Here is a 17,740-nt window from a genome sequence, read left to right as displayed (position 1 = left end):
CAGGGAAACTTAGCACAAAGGCAACATCAGTGGCACCGAGGGAATGGACCCTGAACAACTCGGAAGGGAATTAATTACTTTGTTGGAATCCTTCTCTCTTTAGTTGCCACCTATAGCTCCAAGCTTCGACAAACAGTTGGGAAAAGGGCTCTCTGCTGAAAATCAATGCTCTTTAGAGGTAAGAGCTAAAGATCCTCCAAGGAGTATACTGTTGGGAAATAAAGTGGAGGTGACTGCTCCTCTACCATTAGGGTAGAAGACAAATGGAAGATGGGAAAGCAAAAGGTTTCCAGGGCTCCATAAAAGTCAGAAGGGAGACAAAGAGCCCATTTCTCCCCTCTGTGGTTTACTGTCTTTAATCTCTCTTTGCCTTAGTGTCCCCACCTACCCCGCGGGACAGAGTCACGTTTAGACGTGCTGAAAGGCTTAACTAGCGCTTGCAAAAATGATTCCAGATCCCCAGCTACCGAGTGCCAGAGAGGTGCAGTGTTACTGCTGGTCCCTGGGGAGGACGATCTGCTCCTCAGCGCTGGAGCTGCCGGCAGACAGGCTCTCTGCTCCCAGGCAGCTAACAGGAGTGTGCTAGGCAGAGGGAGCAACACCAGAAACCCCCCTTACAAACAGTCTCCTCTTCAGATTAATTTAATATTAGACTGTATTCACTCCAGAGAATTTTGTAAAACAACTCCCAGTCCCACTGTAGCCTCCCTGAGCACCGCAGGGCTGGGAACCTGCAGCAGAGCTGGTCTCTGCCCGTGGTGAGACGTGGCCCTGCCAGCACTTCTGCCGTTTCCACCACCATTTTAGCATTGCAATGGGAAGGGAGGGTTAGAACACAACGGTACAACTGAGTGACCACCAAGGGCAGCACTTTGGGACTAAAATTTCCTCGACTACCTGGTTTTGAAGCTGGGACTCACTTCGTTCAGACTCCACAACAGAGCTCCACGCTGCCCTGTGGGAGACAGAAGGGAGCACAGCTCCAGCTCCATAACCAAGTCTCCTCCTTTAATAGAAGGACAAGATCTCTTTGCGAGGCGCACCATGAGCTGCCCTCCCCACCCTCTCCACTGTCTGCTGACATTTGTATTTCAAACTAATTGCCACTATATCATCTGATCCTGCCCAGCTGTCTAAAAAAAACAACCCCCTGCGTGCCACTGGGACCTCTTTGTCAGAGGCTGTGAACTCATCTCCATCCAGCACCAGGATGGATTGAACAAACTGAAGTAGTATTTTATTGCTGAAGCATAAAACATGGGAATAAACAAGCACCAAAGTGCTACTGATCATTAAAACCAGATGGGAGCCCATTTACTGCCTCCAACAGCGAGGTGCCACCCCTGCTCTGCTGAGGCCCCACTGAAACAGGAAACCCAACACACGTATCTGGGAGGTGCTACGGGCTGTCCCTGCAATTCAGGCCTGGATTATCTCTGCTGTCCTCTCACCACCACCCTGGGGATGAGCAAAGAGTGACCAAGCTTTTAGTCCCAGCTCCAGAAGTACAGTTACTCCTGTAAGGTTGTGCCCCTGTGAAATTAGGGGACAAGCAGCATCTCCAGGGCCAATCCCACCGTCCAGGGGAGGTGGGATGGGGAGAACCACAGGCCAAACTGTCCACACACAGAGCAGGGACTCGGTAGCGTTTCAACAGTATTTGTTCAAATGTACATCAGAAAACCATCACAGGTTCTGGTTACCCCTGTGCAGTTCAGCTCCTGGAAGGCAGATTCCCCAAAGCAGCCCAGCTCTGATCTGTTTCTTTACTGACCAGTGCTGTCTGGCACAGGGAGCTAAGCACCACGGTGGGAAGAGGCCAGGAGCTATTTCCTCTCTTTCCTAATCAGCACAGCCAGAACATCCCCAAAGTCTGGAGTACTGGGAACTGGCCCTCAGAGACAGCTTGGCCCTGCATACCCAGAGCCAAAAGCTGGGCTCACCCCTTGCTGAGACCCAAGCTTTGCACCTTTGCCTTCAAGTCCCATCTCCCCGTAGCAGGGAGCCCCCGCAGCAGCCCCAAGCCCCAGCACCGGGTTTGGGGCTGGGGGAGGTTCCCCAGGCTGCCCCTGCAAGCCCTAGAGGAGATGCAAATGGAGCTGGAGACTGCTGGAGAAGCAGAGACAGACAGATGCTTTTACACTTCAAAGGAAACGGGGCCCTGTGAGGCTTTCAGGAACACGCACAAATCGATAGACTCCTTTTAAACACCAAGCACATTTGCTCAAGTGTGAGGCAATTAGTCCCTGAGGATGGAGGCAGGACAGGGCCATTAACAGACATACGGGCAGGATGAAACGAGGGATGAGGAACATGTGGCACGGCTCCACGCGAGGCTGCCGGGCCAGCCCCAGGAGTTGGAAACCGTGCTGCTGCCCTGGCCTCGTGTTCTCAGCCCTGATTTTCAAAATGCCGTTGTGTCCCCAGGGGTTCTACAGGGAGCACATTAGTGTCATTCAGCCCATGTCAGTGCCATGCTCAGCATAGCCCTTCGGTAAACAGGGCGGTTTAGATCACATCCCCTCCACTGCTCAATTGTTCATCGCTTTTATCCCTGGAGAACAACCAGGGATGCCTGGAAGGACGTGGGAGGGCTGACTAACACTTACTGGACCTGCAGCAATTCTCAGTTCCCCCTCACCTGAATGCTGCTGGGTGGTGCCTGAGCTGCTCTGGACAGCTCTGTCTCTGCAGAGCCCCTTCTAGATGAGAGCCAAAACCAGATCGTGGGCGAGCAGAGGGCTGGCTGCTCAGCGTGAACAGAGCCAGCACGGGGACAGACCCCATGGTGTGACAGAAATCAAGCCTGACTCATCCCCTTCTACTCTGCACCAGCTTTTTCACTCACATCTACCCTTAATGCACCATCTCCCAGGGAGGATGTTACACAGATCTCCCAGGTGCCAGTGCTTCGTGACCCCGCAGATGGGAGCTGGAGTGACAGTGCCAGCACACAGGAGGTCTCTCCTGTGAACAGCTGCTGTGTTTTACACGTACAGTCTTATTTTTACAATGAGAGGGCAGAGATACCAAAGCCAAGCAATGTTTTATGCGTGGCTGCGTGACTGACGGTGTGCCTGTCCCGTATCGCCAGCTCCCACTCCCTTTATGGAGGCACAAAATATTCCCTGTTCAGTAACAACAGGAGAGGAAGGAATAAAAATCTCAGCGTGTCCCCAAAGAACTATAGGAGATGGAAATGAAATCCATCCATTAGACTCACCAAGCATGGTGCTGTCTGGGCAGGAACACTGCAGTCGTACACCTGCACATTCAAAGAAAAAAAAAAGAGTATTAGAGAAGTGTCAGAGGCAATCCAGCACCCTACAGCAAACTACTTCGTGCCATAAACCAAGCTCACACGACTTGGAAAAACAAAAAAGGAATAACACTAAATCAAGCCAAGCAGCTCCACTGCCCCTCATGGCTCAGTGCCTCTCCCCACCCCTGCACTGAAGAATTGCTTCACCCTGGGTTAAATTTTTGTCTGACGCTGCTGCTCAGGCCCAGGACTCAAGAACACCTCACCATTTGTCCTGGGCAGCGCACGCTGCAGGGAGGAGGAGAAATGCTTTCCCCACTTGCTTCACTTTTATCCTGTGAGCCTGCAAGCAGCTGTGTTACCTCTGCCTTGGGCTTCTTCTGCTCAGGTTGGCTGTAAATGTCTAGAAGCCACATTTAAACCTTACTACAGCTCTGCAAAGCACGACAGCAAAACCATCTTACCTGGAGCTGCTGGGAGCACGTCTGCTTCTCGCAGCCGGGGGAACCGAGTCGAGCCCTGGAGGAACAGGCAGAACCAGGCACCCCATACAGCCACAAAAGGACAGCAGCAAAGTTGTGGCTCCGAGCAGCCAGCCTCTGGGTGGGCTTTGGGGCCGGGGTCACTCAGGGCAGAGGGGGTAAGTGGGACAGACGACCCCCTCCCCACACTTTGGGGGAAACCTTTTGTCCTCCCTTCTCCAGCCAGCCCCCGACAGTTTTACTCCCTTCTCTCTTTGCTCTTGGCCATTCCCAAAGTGAATTCAGGTGGAGGGCGGGGGAGCAGGTAAGTGCAGACACCTGCAGGCTGCACATTTGGCCGCTGACGAGCGGGAGAGGGGCTGGCAGCTGCCCACAGCTCCCGGGCAGGAAGGGTCTGGCTTTGTGCCGGTGCGGCCCCGCACGGCGGGTGACGGCTGCTGGTGGTTGTTGTCAGCCAAATGCTGCCTCCCCCCTGCTAAGAGGCTCCGTATGGGACCCCAACCTGGGCCTCGCCAATTAAGTGGCTTTTAAGCTCTGCAATAAAAAACCATTTGACTTGAAGAATGTTATTATTCCTGGGAGGGGGTTTGCGCCGCTTGCTGGGAGTTGCTTAAGGTGACCCAGTACATACACTGGCCAAGGAAATGCACAGCAGGAGTCTCCTGGGAGGCTCACCAAGGACCAAACAACAGACACCCCCATGCTGGGCAGTCATGTCAACCCAGAAGGAAGCAATGAGTCCAGCTTAGCCCAGCTGTCCAGCTAAAAGACAATTCAAGTGCCCCAGCCCACCTGAGCATGGAAACGCTGCTCTCCAGGATGCCCCTGCACCTCTCCACAGGCAAGAAGCTTCCCTAGGTCCCCGCTGAGCACCCATGGGGACAGGCAGACCCTGCCCCACACTATGCACATGAGGAGGTTGGCTCAGCCCAACCAAGGATGCCGATCTGATGGCACCAGACAGTGAGTTTGGTTTTCACCAGCTGAGCACATCTCTCTCCCTCCACCACTGAGAAATCAGGTAATGTCTTACTGAAACCAGATGGCGGCTTCTTTTGCAGAGCCAGAGGGTGACCGAGTGGGTACAAGCAGAGAGGCCACATCCTGGGTCAGGCAAGAAGGGACCCTGCACCTCTAGGAGGACTCGCCATATCTTTTGCAAACCATGGGGAAAGGTGGGCACTTTGCTGCGCTGCCGGGAAGCAGCACCACAGGAGCTCTGCGGCTGCTCACTGGGATGCGGCTGTCTGTGGAAGGAGAATTGCAGCGTTGGCAAGAAAGCATTTTTCTGCCATTCCCATCTGTATTGAAGCAGTGTCAGACAAGGCTTACGGCTGCAAAAACCAATAGGAGAAACCAAAATAAATCAGGATCTTTATTTCCCATAGGAAATTTACCTAAATCCCATTTATAGTCCATTTGCCCTCATCCTTATGTAACTCCTCTGCAGAAGAGGAGCAGAAAACGCAGAGAAAATAAACAATTTGCTGCAAAGAATTAGTGCGAGAGATTGAGTCACATCTAGCAGTGCAAGCAGAGAACCTGGGGCTCACTGAATACACTGCGGAGAACAATGAACGCTGAGATCAACAGCGTGTGTCATGCATGTACAAACTGGCCCCAGGTAACATGACTAAAGTGGAGCCACTGGTGTGCTCGAGAGAGATGCACAAAAAACACACTTTAGAGTTTATTTTATTGCTCTTAATGGCCTGCCTTCCACATGTCTCATTTCCTTTTATTGAAGCTGTCAGAGAGGCATTACATTATCTCACATGCGTGCAAAAACAGCGTTTCAGTCGAGCTCACACAGACTTTTAAATGCCACAGCTGAAGAAAACAAGACAGTGGGAACTGCAAAGGGAGGAGGCGGCAGCAGAGTCCAAAGCACACACCTACGGGCAAAATTTCCAAAGGCTTCACAAACCAGCCAAGCCGCAGTCTCTAACCAGAGACAGGCGAGCGAGGAAAGGAAAGGTACTTTTCTAATAAACTGGATGAATCACCGAAGAAGGGCAAGGAGTCCTGTTGCAACAGAAGGCTGATGAGTAATTAATGGCTCGTCCTAGGCAGAAGGCTGAGTCTTACCCCAGTGCAGAGCTGTCTGCCAAACCAGCTCTACCGACAGGCCCATGGGGCAGCAGCACCTGCAAAGCTGTTCTGGTTTGGAAAAAAAAGGACATTACACCCAGATTTGCACAGGAGTTTCCCTCCGCTGCCCAGCTCTCCTCAGTTCCTCATACTCACCACAGCACGTTTTTCATCCTCATTAGCACCCTGTGACAGAGGGAAATACAACAACCTTCAAAGCTAAAGAAACAGATATAACCAAGTGGCCTGTGGGGGGGATGCATTACTTTCTATTTCCTTGTTAGCACGGCACTGGCAGTGATCACGGCGGGTACCAGCATGTCAGTCTTGCAGAAAGTACCTCTCCCAGAGTCCCTGCACGTGGGGCTTAAGGCTCCAAACTCCCTAGCCAGCCTTCTCACCCCACTTCCAAGATGTGGAAAACAGTGGTGGCAAAATCAGCTACTAATGGTCAGAGACAGAATATTTTTCTCATCCACAGAGGACAGCCTTTTACAGCTGACCTGCCTTCACGCAGCTGGAATCTGGACAGTAGAAAATCACAATATTCTGGGGTTAAAAACAATCTCCTCTATATTATTTTCCCTAACTAGATGTCTTTTTACTGAGTCACTTGCATTCACATGTGTCGTGCACAGCAGGTATAAATAACTACTGGCCAGGGTATATGCTAATGGGAGGCTAATGGGGTATTATGTACATCCACTGTGGTGAAGTCTGACCTTTATTTAAGCGCTGCACGTCTCACACCCATCCTATGAAGCTGAGGGGAAGTACTTGGCTGCTCTCTACATATCATAATTATGGTACAAAAGCAGTTAGCAATATACTATTTAAATAAGGAAGTAGTCATTGTAGTGGAGTTTCATAAATTTGCAGGGCTACTTTTCAAAGTCATTTTAACAATAATAAAGATGGCTTGACACCTCTACACTATGCACACGTGGGGTGCCAACCTGGTGCCCAAACAGACCAGTGCACAGCTGCTCCCGGTGTTCCTGCACACCAGGCCTGATGCACCGGTGGTCACAAACCCGCCCAGCTCTGCTCACAGCTCACAGACAACATCTTGCTACACATACACACGTGTGCACACACACAGAGAAAACCATCTGGCATACGTGCTAAATGACACACCTCATTGCCTACTGATGGCTACGGGCCACAAAGCAGTTTAAACACAGTGTTACAAGAAAACATTTCCTAAATAACACCTAGGAACACATCTATCCTCCCTGAGAAGCAAAGCAAAGGTCTCAAACAAGACCCCGTTGCCAGGGCCATTCTGTCCCTTGGACAAACAGGGATGCTTCCCCCTTCTAACGTGAAGATAAAGATAAATCATCTTTGCAAGGCAGCGTGCAGCCTGGCCAAACAGCTCCTCCCACGATGGGACCACAGAGGTAAGGGAGGTGACACTGCTCAGATAACTAAACATGGCAGCAGATCCCTACGGACTTCCAAACAGCAGCAAGATGACTTCACCAAACACCCTGGGAGGTGCTGAGCTCACCAGCAATGCAGCAGGTAACTCCGTGCCTACAGGGTATTCATTAAAGTATATGCCTGATGAGCAATGCCAGGCTGGTGGGAACTGTTTATTGACAAAGCTTGCTCAGAGTGTAGCAGGGTTACCACAGCTATAAATTACATTCTTCAGGGCTGGCAGGGGGTGGAAGAAGGAAGAAGTTCACACTGAAAGAGTTCCTCGAAGTAACACGGCCAGCACTGCTGTTTGTGGCCCTGTTTCTGACAACCACAGCCCTTTGGAAACCCCCAGAGCAGCCCCCGCATTCTGAGAACAACCTCCCTCCACCAGCCGCAGAAAGAAAAGCGTTTCACTAACCTCCAATCTAGGGGTGACAGAAGAGGGATGGGGACGGGGGACACGCAGACACAACACTCAGCCTTGATGCTGCTTTTCCTGCACGGGACAGACTCTTCCCCCTCCAGACACACAGGCGTTGCTGTGTGTTTTACTCTTGTATGCTGCTGGAAGAAAGGCAAGACTCTAGCTTTAGTTTGACTACACTAAGTGATGAAACTGCTCAAGGCGGTACCGGGATAGCTTGTTTTAGTCATCTTTGCAATAATTCTCTACAGCTTCTTGGCCACCTGGATGCCTTACTGAAACTCCTCAGCCCCCATCTCCTTGCAAATGAGTCCTGGGACAAAAGGATTTTGGAAACCCCCAGTTGAGAGATGCAAACAGGCTGGGACTGAGAGTTTGGCAGCTCTTTAAATACTGCTCTCGCAGCTCCTGTGCTTTCCTACTCCTGCTGGGAAAAAAAAAACACACTGCAGAACACATTGATTCATCCAGACCCACACTGACATGGCCGGGGCAGTTACCAGTTTGGCCATTGCTTGTGAAATGCACTGAGGGTTGTTGTGCAAGGAGACAAGGAAGCGAAAGTGTCCCATGCTACCACGTGCAGTAATGCCTCTTTGCCTAGTGTAGACAAGATCAACGCTCCAGAGCAAATATTATCTCATTTACAATTTTCTTTCAGTCTTTTCATTGGGAAGGGTCTTCCCCATTCACCAGCAGGCGTATGGGAACAGAGGGTACTGGCTCCACTCTGCCATGGTCCCGTGAGCATGTCCTGGAGCTCCCTGTGTATTGTACTCTGTGGAGAAGGCCGAGTAGCTCATCGCCCTGTACTGGCTGTGGGAAGGCACCATCCACTGGCCGAGGCCTTGCTCGGTGCCATAGGGACTGTACATGGGTGCTCGGGCCCCGGGTTTCCCGACAGAGTCTAGAGCCATGTTCACCACTCCTGTGTAGTCCTGGGGAGGAGGCAGAGGCGGGGGGAGTGGAGGCAGGTTGGTGAAGCCCTCTGGGAGCTGTTTGGAGTCGTGCTCGGGCACTGTGGCAAGATCCAAGGGGTGGCACCTTGCCCGGAAATCATTCAAGGCCACGGCGTCACGGGTGGGAAGCTGCTGGCTGTCCCCGGCTTCGTGGAACCTGAGCCCCGAGGGCAGAGAGAAGAGCGAGTCAAACCTACCGCAGCAGAAAACCACTGAAAACCCACACAGATCCCCCGGGGAAAGGCAGGGCAAGCTCTTAGCATGCCCTCTTCCCCTTACCTACTGCTTCATCTTACTGTTCGTGTGCTTTTTAGTCCAACTTGTCACGCAGAAAAACTAAATGCCCAAGAAAGTAAGCCCAGACAACTCTAGTTCTGGCTGAGTCCTACTCCAGGCTCACTATAACTCATGCCTGAATTTGCAACAATAAGGAGGAAGGGGAAAAAATATAAAAATCACTGGAGTCCTGCCACTCCTCCAACATGCTTCCTTCAAAGGACAGGCAAGCTCTGCGGTACACAGAGCTGGCTGGGGGAGCATTTCAGGATAAGGAAATAAAGAGGAGTCCTAAGACATGAGTATGTCCAGAATCAGTGGGTTTGAAGTCACACGGAAAGGCTTTGTTGTGGAGCTCTCTCCATGCTAATCTACCACCTGGAACTCAGGTATGCTGTCCAACAGAAAGGCATCCTTCCTCACTCCCACTGGCTGATTTTCTTAGGAAATATCCAGTAGAAGAGGAGGAATCCCACCAATCCTCCCAAGAGCACTGGGAAGTGGGACTCACCGATATGTCTGGTAGGATGGTGTAGGCACTTGCTGCTCTCTGGCCAGACCCTCCCTCTGGTCAGCTGGCACAGGCGACGCTGCAGGAAAGGCATGGCTGCCGTTCTGCTCCGAGACCCAGAAGGGGTACCCGCTGCTGACCACGATGGGGTTACTCTCTTCCTTCACATCTGCATTCTCATCCTTCTCAAAATCTGACTCACAGTGGGGAAAAGAAAGAAAGAGAAGAAAATGAGAAGGGGGAAGAGAGAGTCAGAGTTCACAACGGTCTATTGGCAGCTGCATTATTCACAGGGTGGTGGAAGGAAACACACTGACACCTCCTCCGCAGTCATATTGCCTTAAGGGACTCGCCCTTTGTGGCTTTTTTCTGCCCTTACACTGTGGTGTTTGGTCCTGCCCCATCCCCTCTCCTTAGGTGTGCTACCACAAGCAACACTGTGTACTGGAGCAAGGAATTAACAAGCTTAAAATCAATCAAACAGAAAGAGTAAATTTTTTTTTTTTTTTTTTCAAATGGTATCAGTTCCCCCATCCCCACCACGACCCAGCTGCACAAACAGCATTGCTGGCACAACTGTGCCATCCAGAACCAAGAAGAAAGCAACGGGTGATACTACAACCTCGTATCGCTACTGAAGAGAAGTGTTATGAAAGCACAGCCTGGGATCATACATGGTTACAAAGCATGGCCAGGCTGGGAGGCTGGCAAGAGAGCTGATGAGCAGTCAGTAATGACAAGTGACTTGAGAGCTGTTTTTTTTTTTTTTTTTTCAAATGGTATCAGTTCCCCCATCCCCACCACGACCCAGCTGCACAAACAGCATTGCTGGCACAACTGTGCCATCCAGAACCAAGAAGAAAGCAACGGGTGATACTACAACCTCGTATCGCTACTGAAGAGAAGTGTTATGAAAGCACAGCCTGGGATCATACATGGTTACAAAGCATGGCCAGGCTGGGAGGCTGATGAGCAGTCAGTAATGACAAGTGACTTGAGAGCTGGCTCCTGTGGATCATCGCTAGAGTCAGAGACTCCAAGCCATGCACAGCTCTCTTTAGGGACTCCACCCAGGCCCCTCTCCCCAGACAGGGGGCTACGTTGCTGCTTCTTTTCCTTTCCATGGCCTGGGCACTGCTTGGAACCAACTCTCTGGGTTTGTTGTGATCAATATTACCACGTTCTTCAGCACCGGACTCCTTTTCCTCAGGCAGTTTCCTCTTCTGGCCCTTGGCTGGACTAGGCTTCTGGCACTTGGCTCGTCCTTCCCTGGAAAGAAACAAGACATGGGGGTAGCTTTTATGTAAACTTTTTGCCGAGATAAACACGCAAGGGATGTTGGGCAAATCCTGGAAGACAAAAAGATGGGATGAACCTCTCTGACATTCTGTGACTGACACCTCTCCTAGCAAAGCACCCTGATGGGCCCCCGGGGATTATGTTTGCCACAGCAGAATTGCAGGGTTAGCCATGCTGCCTGGCACCAGGGTGTGCTTCCAGTGAGAGCCCTCACCCCGCAGGACACTGGGGATAAATCAGTAAAGGGGATAAATCAGTAAAGGGGATAAATCAGTAAAGGGGATAAACCTGCTTCAGGCCAGTACAAAAGACACAATCAACATGGAAACTGAGCACCACAGGCTTTGGCTCTGAGTCTGTTAGTGTAGCCTGATGTTGGATATGCATAACATACACACAGGTAGGTGTATAGCAGGGTGGTTCTTTCGCTTGAAAGCAGCTTTTTCCTAAATGGAAAATGAGTCTAAGCTTAGTCAGAAATTATCCTATTAGGAGAAGAAAAAAAATCCCTGACATTTTCAAAGTTTAAGTAAGAAAGAGTCAGTTTTGGCCTTTTTCATCAGGAAATGAGATATTTTTTTTCAGGCATAAAATAACACAAACCAAAATCTCAGATATTTTCATAACATTTTCTGCTTGGAAAAAAACATTTTTTCCCCTCTCTATTGCCAATTTATGGTTGCATGTAAGCTTTTTTTTTCTTTTTAAATCTCATCCACTAGCTGCCCTCAGACCAGACAGAAGATCTCGCTGGTGTTGGTATTCATCTTCCCTCTTGCAGATAAAATCTCCTGTCGGAAGAGATGCTTTTCCACACAGGGGGAAAGGAGACGAGGGAGCCTCCAAGTATCAGAATCAAGCTGATCTCAAAGAGACACAGCGATCTACTGTGGTTGCCTGTTATCACTCCTATTTACATGTCAGACTCCAGCCTAGCTCCAACTTGCAAGGGAATGCAGGTCTCAAATTTGTCACACCTCCCACGTTTCTGTAGGAAATCCTGTATCCCTTCCCACTCCCCAAGTCTCTCGGGAGGAAGCTGCACAGGGAACATCCCTCTGAGATACAGGCAAATGCAGCGTGCACAACGCAGCAGGCTCTGCAGAGCTGGCTGGTGCAGTTTTGCTCAATGGCCCGGGGTAAAATTCACAAGTGAACTCCAGTTATAAATAAATTAAGATGAAAAAACAGTTTACCTTCGAGTGTTCTTCCCGTGCTCGCGGAAACCTTTAGCAAACGGATTGTTGTCGATCTTGAGCTTTGTAATCTTAAAATAAAAGGTGCAAATTCAGTGTCATGGTGACTGGTTGAGCTCTTTCCTGTTTCAAGACCTTCATCTCAGTATTTATCACAACAGCTTATCTGAGGGTTTGGGGCATGCCCTTGCCACAGTATCTGAGCTCTCAGCAGCTCCCATTATTGATTAGGAACTGACATACAGAGAGAAGTGACTTTGCCAGAGTCAGCAGGAATTTGGGTGGGATTCATCTGACTAGAGAAGTAGACAAGGTCTGTACCTACTATCTGGCATTTGCCCATACCTTTTACTGCATTTAGGATTCCATTAGTCACTGACAGTGTACTTAATACAATTAAGGTGCATGATTCCTTTCATCTCACAGTAGGTGTTTTCCATAGAAACTATAATGTGCCTATTTCTTTCCACTGTCCATCAGAGGCACCCAGGATGACCAGCTTGGAAGGAGACACCTTCCTCTGCAAGACTTCTAAGAGTATTTAGCAATATGTCCAAGAGCAGCACCTGCCCACTATACCTGCTCATTCTGGTAGGCAGTAACAGAAGTGAAGACAGTCTCAGGGAAGCTGAAGACTTGGAAGATGCTCCAACGGACACTGAAGAGGTCATCTGCCTGCACAATGTGGAAGCGAGGCTTGTAACGGTGCATGGAGTGGAGGATGATCTGGCACAGAGACAGACAAAGGAGAAAGTTTTCCATGTGCAACCACTGCCAAGACGCTCTGCAAAGTCTACTGTGGAGACTCCCAGGACATCCATTTCAAACTAGAGGTGCCTGGCTGGGACTGGTGTCCCCACCACGTCTCTATGGTGGCAGCACAGACTAAAGCCTTCCCTTGCAGGTAGTTAAAAGAGCACAAGGGCTGTGCTGAGGAAGGAAGAGAGGGCACTTGCATGGGCTTTAATTTCCACATGATCTAATTTCTCATAAATCTCACTTATTTCCCTTAACATCCATCTGCAATGGATTCCGAGAGAGCACAACACAAAGGCCAGCTACAACCTACATGCCCGTGTTGGTCCAGAGTGTTGTTGGTGAGCTTCAGTTTTTGGAAGGAGACAGGTTCCTTCATCCAGTGGCTGCCAGGAGCTGGGGAATCTGGGTGGACGTAGGTGCGACAAGGGAGCTGGGGCTCTGCTTTTCCAGCAACTTCCCACTGATCTTTGTTCCACTGTGAAGGGAAAGACAAGAAATCTAGAGTTTAAAAAACAAATTACTTTCATTATAGGAAAACTCCAGCAACTTCGCTTCACTGTTTATTAGTGGATGACTCTTAAGCACAGTCTTGACAAGAAGCAGATTCTCTCTTATAAACCATGATCATGTTACCAAAATAGCTCCAAGTTTAGGCCTCATTTTTCCTCCCTTTCTCCCAATGGCTGTCAGAGAAGTCTGACGTTAATCATGATTAAAACTGTACTGCTTACAATGAAAATTAGTTACCTTTCCAGCTGCTCCCCGAGCAAAACTGACAAATAACTCCAGAGAGGCATAAAATCCACCAATTACTTCTGAACTTTGTCCAAAGACAATTTATTTATCAGCCCGGCCAGTGAAGCATAAAGATTAATCTATTTCAAATGAAGATGGAAGGACAGCATAACTTCTATTATTTAAAGTACTTACCTTGTACCTGAAGTTGTCCATTGGCACAAAATCTACCAGCATGAGGTACTTGGCATACGGGATTAAGCCAGAGACTTTGATTTTGCATTGTGGAAACATTCGTCTGAAGGAGAAATGAAATATACAGTATAAGGGTTTCTCTATAAAGCGGCTACTGTCTGATCATCAAGCAGCAGGTAATGTTTACTCACTAGTGTGCAATGTTCTGGTAGCAGTATTTCTACAGACCAGCTATTGCACATTTTTACCATTTTCCTGATGTATTGTCTAATCCTACGGGTTTATGTGGAATAGGCACTAACAGGGCAGCAGTCACTGATGGCCTGACATTGTTACTGCTTTTGTTCTTCTGATTTCTGTAACACAACAGTGAGAAACTTAAAAGAAAATATTTGGAATTTGCACGTAGTTCCTAGCCTTCTGCAGCTATCACAGACCTGGAGGATAGATCAGAGCATCTTCTAGCGTGGGTAGAAAACGTGCTCTCATCTAAGAGCACATCTAGCTTTCCGTTCCAGTACTCCCTGCCACCACTTTCATCTTCTGACTCTGCAAAAAAGCTTTGACACCTACCTCCCTACCCAAAGGGATTATTTCAGCTCACAGCAGCTTTGACATAATACATTACAATTTCATATTCTTTCACTGCAAGCTCCACAATGCATGACTCATTTAAACCTCAGAGTAGTCTGCACGCACAGATCATTACTATTCTACGCCATGTTCCCCTCTGCAAATGCAGACTCAAAACCAGGTATTTACTGCCCAACTGCTGCTGCCTGTGACCGAGGCAAAGGAAGCCCAGGGCACTTTCCAGAGCAACCTCGAAGCAACAGGAAGAACATCAGTGTTAAGTGCTGAGATAAGGGTACAGAAGATTTCTCAGCACATCAGCCCCACAGTGACCTTTTGCACTTCACAGTTTGGACTTCTATGACATCCTGAAAGTGCAATTCTTCTGCCAGAGGCAGGGAAATGTGCATAATTGGCTAAAAAACTGGTTTAATGGCCTCTATTCAAAAAATGAGCTCTCAGAGATTTTGTTAACAGCTTGGAGAGGTGTGGAGTGGGCAGCTGTCCTGCTCCCCTCACCTGCCAGATTTGGTGATGATCATCTCAGTTCCTATCTGATGAAACTTCATCCAGAGACCCATGTCCTCCAGGGTGACCACAATGGAGCTCTGCGGGTAGGGCTCCAGGCTGGGGGAAGGAAGGGCCTCACACGGCGCTTTCACGTCTACCAGGAGAGAGAGAGAAGAGTAACTTCAGAGAGGCAGGAGGGGACCCAGCGTGAAGCTGCCTCTCCTGCTCCGAGACAGGGCCCTGAGATGCAGCACCTACACCAGCCCTCCCGTTACCCTCCAGTGCTAATGAATTTCACATGCTGTTGTAACAGATGGGGTCCCTACATCTGGCCATCACTCCTCATGTCTGGCCACCTTCCGTCTCAGCCCCAAACCACCGTGCAGAGCTCAGGGAGCTGAATGCCATGATTTCACCCATGAAGGTCCCATGAAGGTGCTGCTGAGCACTAGGGAGTCTGTGCCACAATACACCTCTTAAAGAAAAACCACTATTTTCCTTCAAAGGCTTTTTGTTACTTAGTAGTAGTAGTAGTCGTTAGTTACTTTTCTTATGCCTCAGAAGGCATAAAGGCTTTTCCAACAGGTTTCTTTTTAGCTGTTAAGTTCTTTTGTAGAGATTTGTGTGTTGAACAAACTCAACCTGACTTCCTTTGTTCCAAAACTCATACTGGCGAGTAGCCACCATCCACTTTCATTCCTGTCCTGGTATGATCAGTGTTACACAAAACACTTTACTGAGAGAATAAAATGAAAGCTGAAGGGATTGGAAAGATTTTGACTGTACCAGTGGGTAATGGGAGAAAATGACAGGTAGGTGGTAGCAGAGGTGAAAAATCTCTTCAGAGGACAAAGAAGGGACAAAACAGGAGACCTAAATCCAAGTGAGGGCAAGAAAGGAAGGCGAGAGCCAGATTATGGAATATTCTGAAAAGAGGACAACTGGTCTGAACTAAACTTGGAGATGGAGATGATCGAGGAGCCCGTGACCACGGTGAAAGGTGCCTCTTCAGTAACACACCAGGACGGATCAGAGGATCTGCCTGCAAGATGCCTCCACTTTCTATTACAGGCAGAGTTAGAGGACTAACTATGGTCTTGGGGAAGAGGAAAGGAAACTATTCTGGAGGAACTATCTTCGGTGTAGCTCCTCTGTAAAGCTCTTTGGATTAAAAACCTCCTATAGGCGTTCTTAACTATCTCGTAATGCAAGATTGCTGCTGCCATTCTGAAAAGCCCAGGCAAAAAAAAAAAATAAATAAGCAGTTCCATTTTAGGTCAAAAATGTGACCTGGCATAGCTACTGGTGGCCTGATTTCATACCCAGCAAGGTTTTACTAACATCACCCTGTGGTCTGAAGGAGGTATGGAGAAGCCTGCCCAACTTGGGGAGCCCCCACAAAGCAGTGCTGTCCCCAGCTCAGCCCCCGGCAGGACACTTCTGGGTGATGTGATACCAGCCACACACGGCTTTGTTCACAAGGGAGATTTTTCTGCCTCTCAGCCTGATCAGGTCTTATTCACAGCATATCAGAAATAAGGGAATTTCCACCTTGTTACAGCTTTCCTGAGTAACATCTTCAAAAAAACAAGCATGAAAAGTAGACAACTATTTCCAGAGAAATCAGCTTTTTTCAGAAAGCGACATCTTTCCACAAAAACAACCCAATGCAAGTCTAAGAGGTTCTTCCCACGGTACTAGGAAGTAAAAAACATTCAAACATAATTTTGTCAGTTTGTAAAGGTCTTTAGGCGTTTTAAAAAAAAATATCCTCGACCCTTTTTTTCCGCTTTGATCCAACATTAATGAACTGGCTAAGAAGTGACACCTAGTTTGCTCACTAAGATTAGCCTGTTAACATCTTCTTACTAAAGCTTCCCCCATATCCTCTTGCAGAGACATGAAAGCTGCCATGAGCCGATGCATTCGGTAGCTCAGTGCAGCACATGTATCAAAAGGAGTTACAATAAAATTGGGCTGATTTCCCACAGGAGTCATCCAGTCACAAATGCATGCAAACAGATTTTGATTAGCTAGACAGATGCTCACTCCTTCCCCAAATGAATTTTACAATTAACATTTTTGTAAGCAAATTCCAATGCCGTTAAATGAGACTACAACAAGGCAGATCTCAGGAGTCCTTATTGAGGGGAGACTTCGAATGAAATGAAGAGGAATTGAAGTGAAAGGGGTTCAATACTGAATTAAAAATCAAAGGCAGATGTTATAATCTGGGTTTTAACAAAATGAGTCCACAATGCACCTGTATGAGTGAGATGCTACAGGAGACAGGGAAAAAGAGCTGCATGTACAGTAAACATTGCAGCAAAGATTTTAAAATTTAGTTATTGTCTTTTACCCTGCAGGTTTTGTGTGTACCTTTTGAGGCTGAAAACCAGAACATTAATAGTTGGCATGGGGATCTAGAGCCTAGGAAGGGTGTAAGCTTGCTAATGGACCCACACAGCCAACTACACAGTTGTGTGCGATCGCCTTCAGCGGGATTCTGCAGTGGTGGATCCATTTGTAGGATCCAATTTGGATGTTCTTTGCAGAGCCAAAGGCTGGCTTGCAAGGCACATTGAATTCACTCTTAGTTTCTGCCTCTGTAACTAATGCCAAGACTCACACACGTCTCCCCGACAAAGACACCAGCACGTTGGAACTACAGCACAAAGAGGTTCCTGGCAGGGTGTCCAAGCCCTGAGCTGAAAATGTTAAATCTCTACTTCTGTTGTTTCCTCTTCTGTGTAACTTTTTTTACAGGGTGTAAGCTTGCTAATGGACCCACACAGCCAACTACACAGTTGTGTGCGATCGCCTTCAGCGGGATTCTGCAGTGGTGGATCCATTTGTAGGATCCAATTTGGATGTTCTTTGCAGAGCCAAAGGCTGGCTTGCAAGGCACATTGAATTCACTCTTAGTTTCTGCCTCTGTAACTAATGCCAAGACTCACACACCTCTCCCTGACAAAGACACCAGCACGTTGGAACTACAGCACAAAGAGGTTCCTGGCAGGGTGTCCAAGCCCTGAGCTGA

At 48.7% G+C, this 17,740-nt stretch overlaps 1 protein-coding gene across 1 annotated transcript in view; it reads right to left on the bottom strand.

Moving 5' to 3' along the window:
• Positions 1 to 5,296: 5,296 nt before the first annotated feature.
• The window catches only part of LOC106899178 (T-box-containing protein TBX6L), a 33,489-nt gene continuing 21,045 nt past the window's right edge, over positions 5,297 to 17,740 (bottom strand). The window contains exons 7-14 of the mRNA XM_014960889.1: positions 14,710 to 14,854; positions 13,618 to 13,720; positions 12,998 to 13,162; positions 12,508 to 12,654; positions 11,929 to 11,999; positions 10,611 to 10,702; positions 9,434 to 9,626; positions 5,297 to 8,803 (exon numbers count right to left, since the gene is read on the bottom strand). Coding sequence (XP_014816375.1) covers positions 8,377 to 8,803; positions 9,434 to 9,626; positions 10,611 to 10,702; positions 11,929 to 11,999; positions 12,508 to 12,654; positions 12,998 to 13,162; positions 13,618 to 13,720; positions 14,710 to 14,854 — 1,343 coding nt within the window. The 3' untranslated portion in view covers positions 5,297 to 8,376. The remainder of the gene's footprint in view (positions 8,804 to 9,433; positions 9,627 to 10,610; positions 10,703 to 11,928; positions 12,000 to 12,507; positions 12,655 to 12,997; positions 13,163 to 13,617; positions 13,721 to 14,709; positions 14,855 to 17,740) is intronic.

Source organism: Calidris pugnax, unplaced genomic scaffold, assembly GCF_001431845.1.
Source record: "Calidris pugnax isolate Ruff unplaced genomic scaffold, ASM143184v1 scaffold32, whole genome shotgun sequence".
NCBI classification, from domain to species: domain Eukaryota; kingdom Metazoa; phylum Chordata; class Aves; order Charadriiformes; family Scolopacidae; genus Calidris; species Calidris pugnax.
This window is presented reverse-complemented; position numbering and strand designations above follow the sequence as displayed.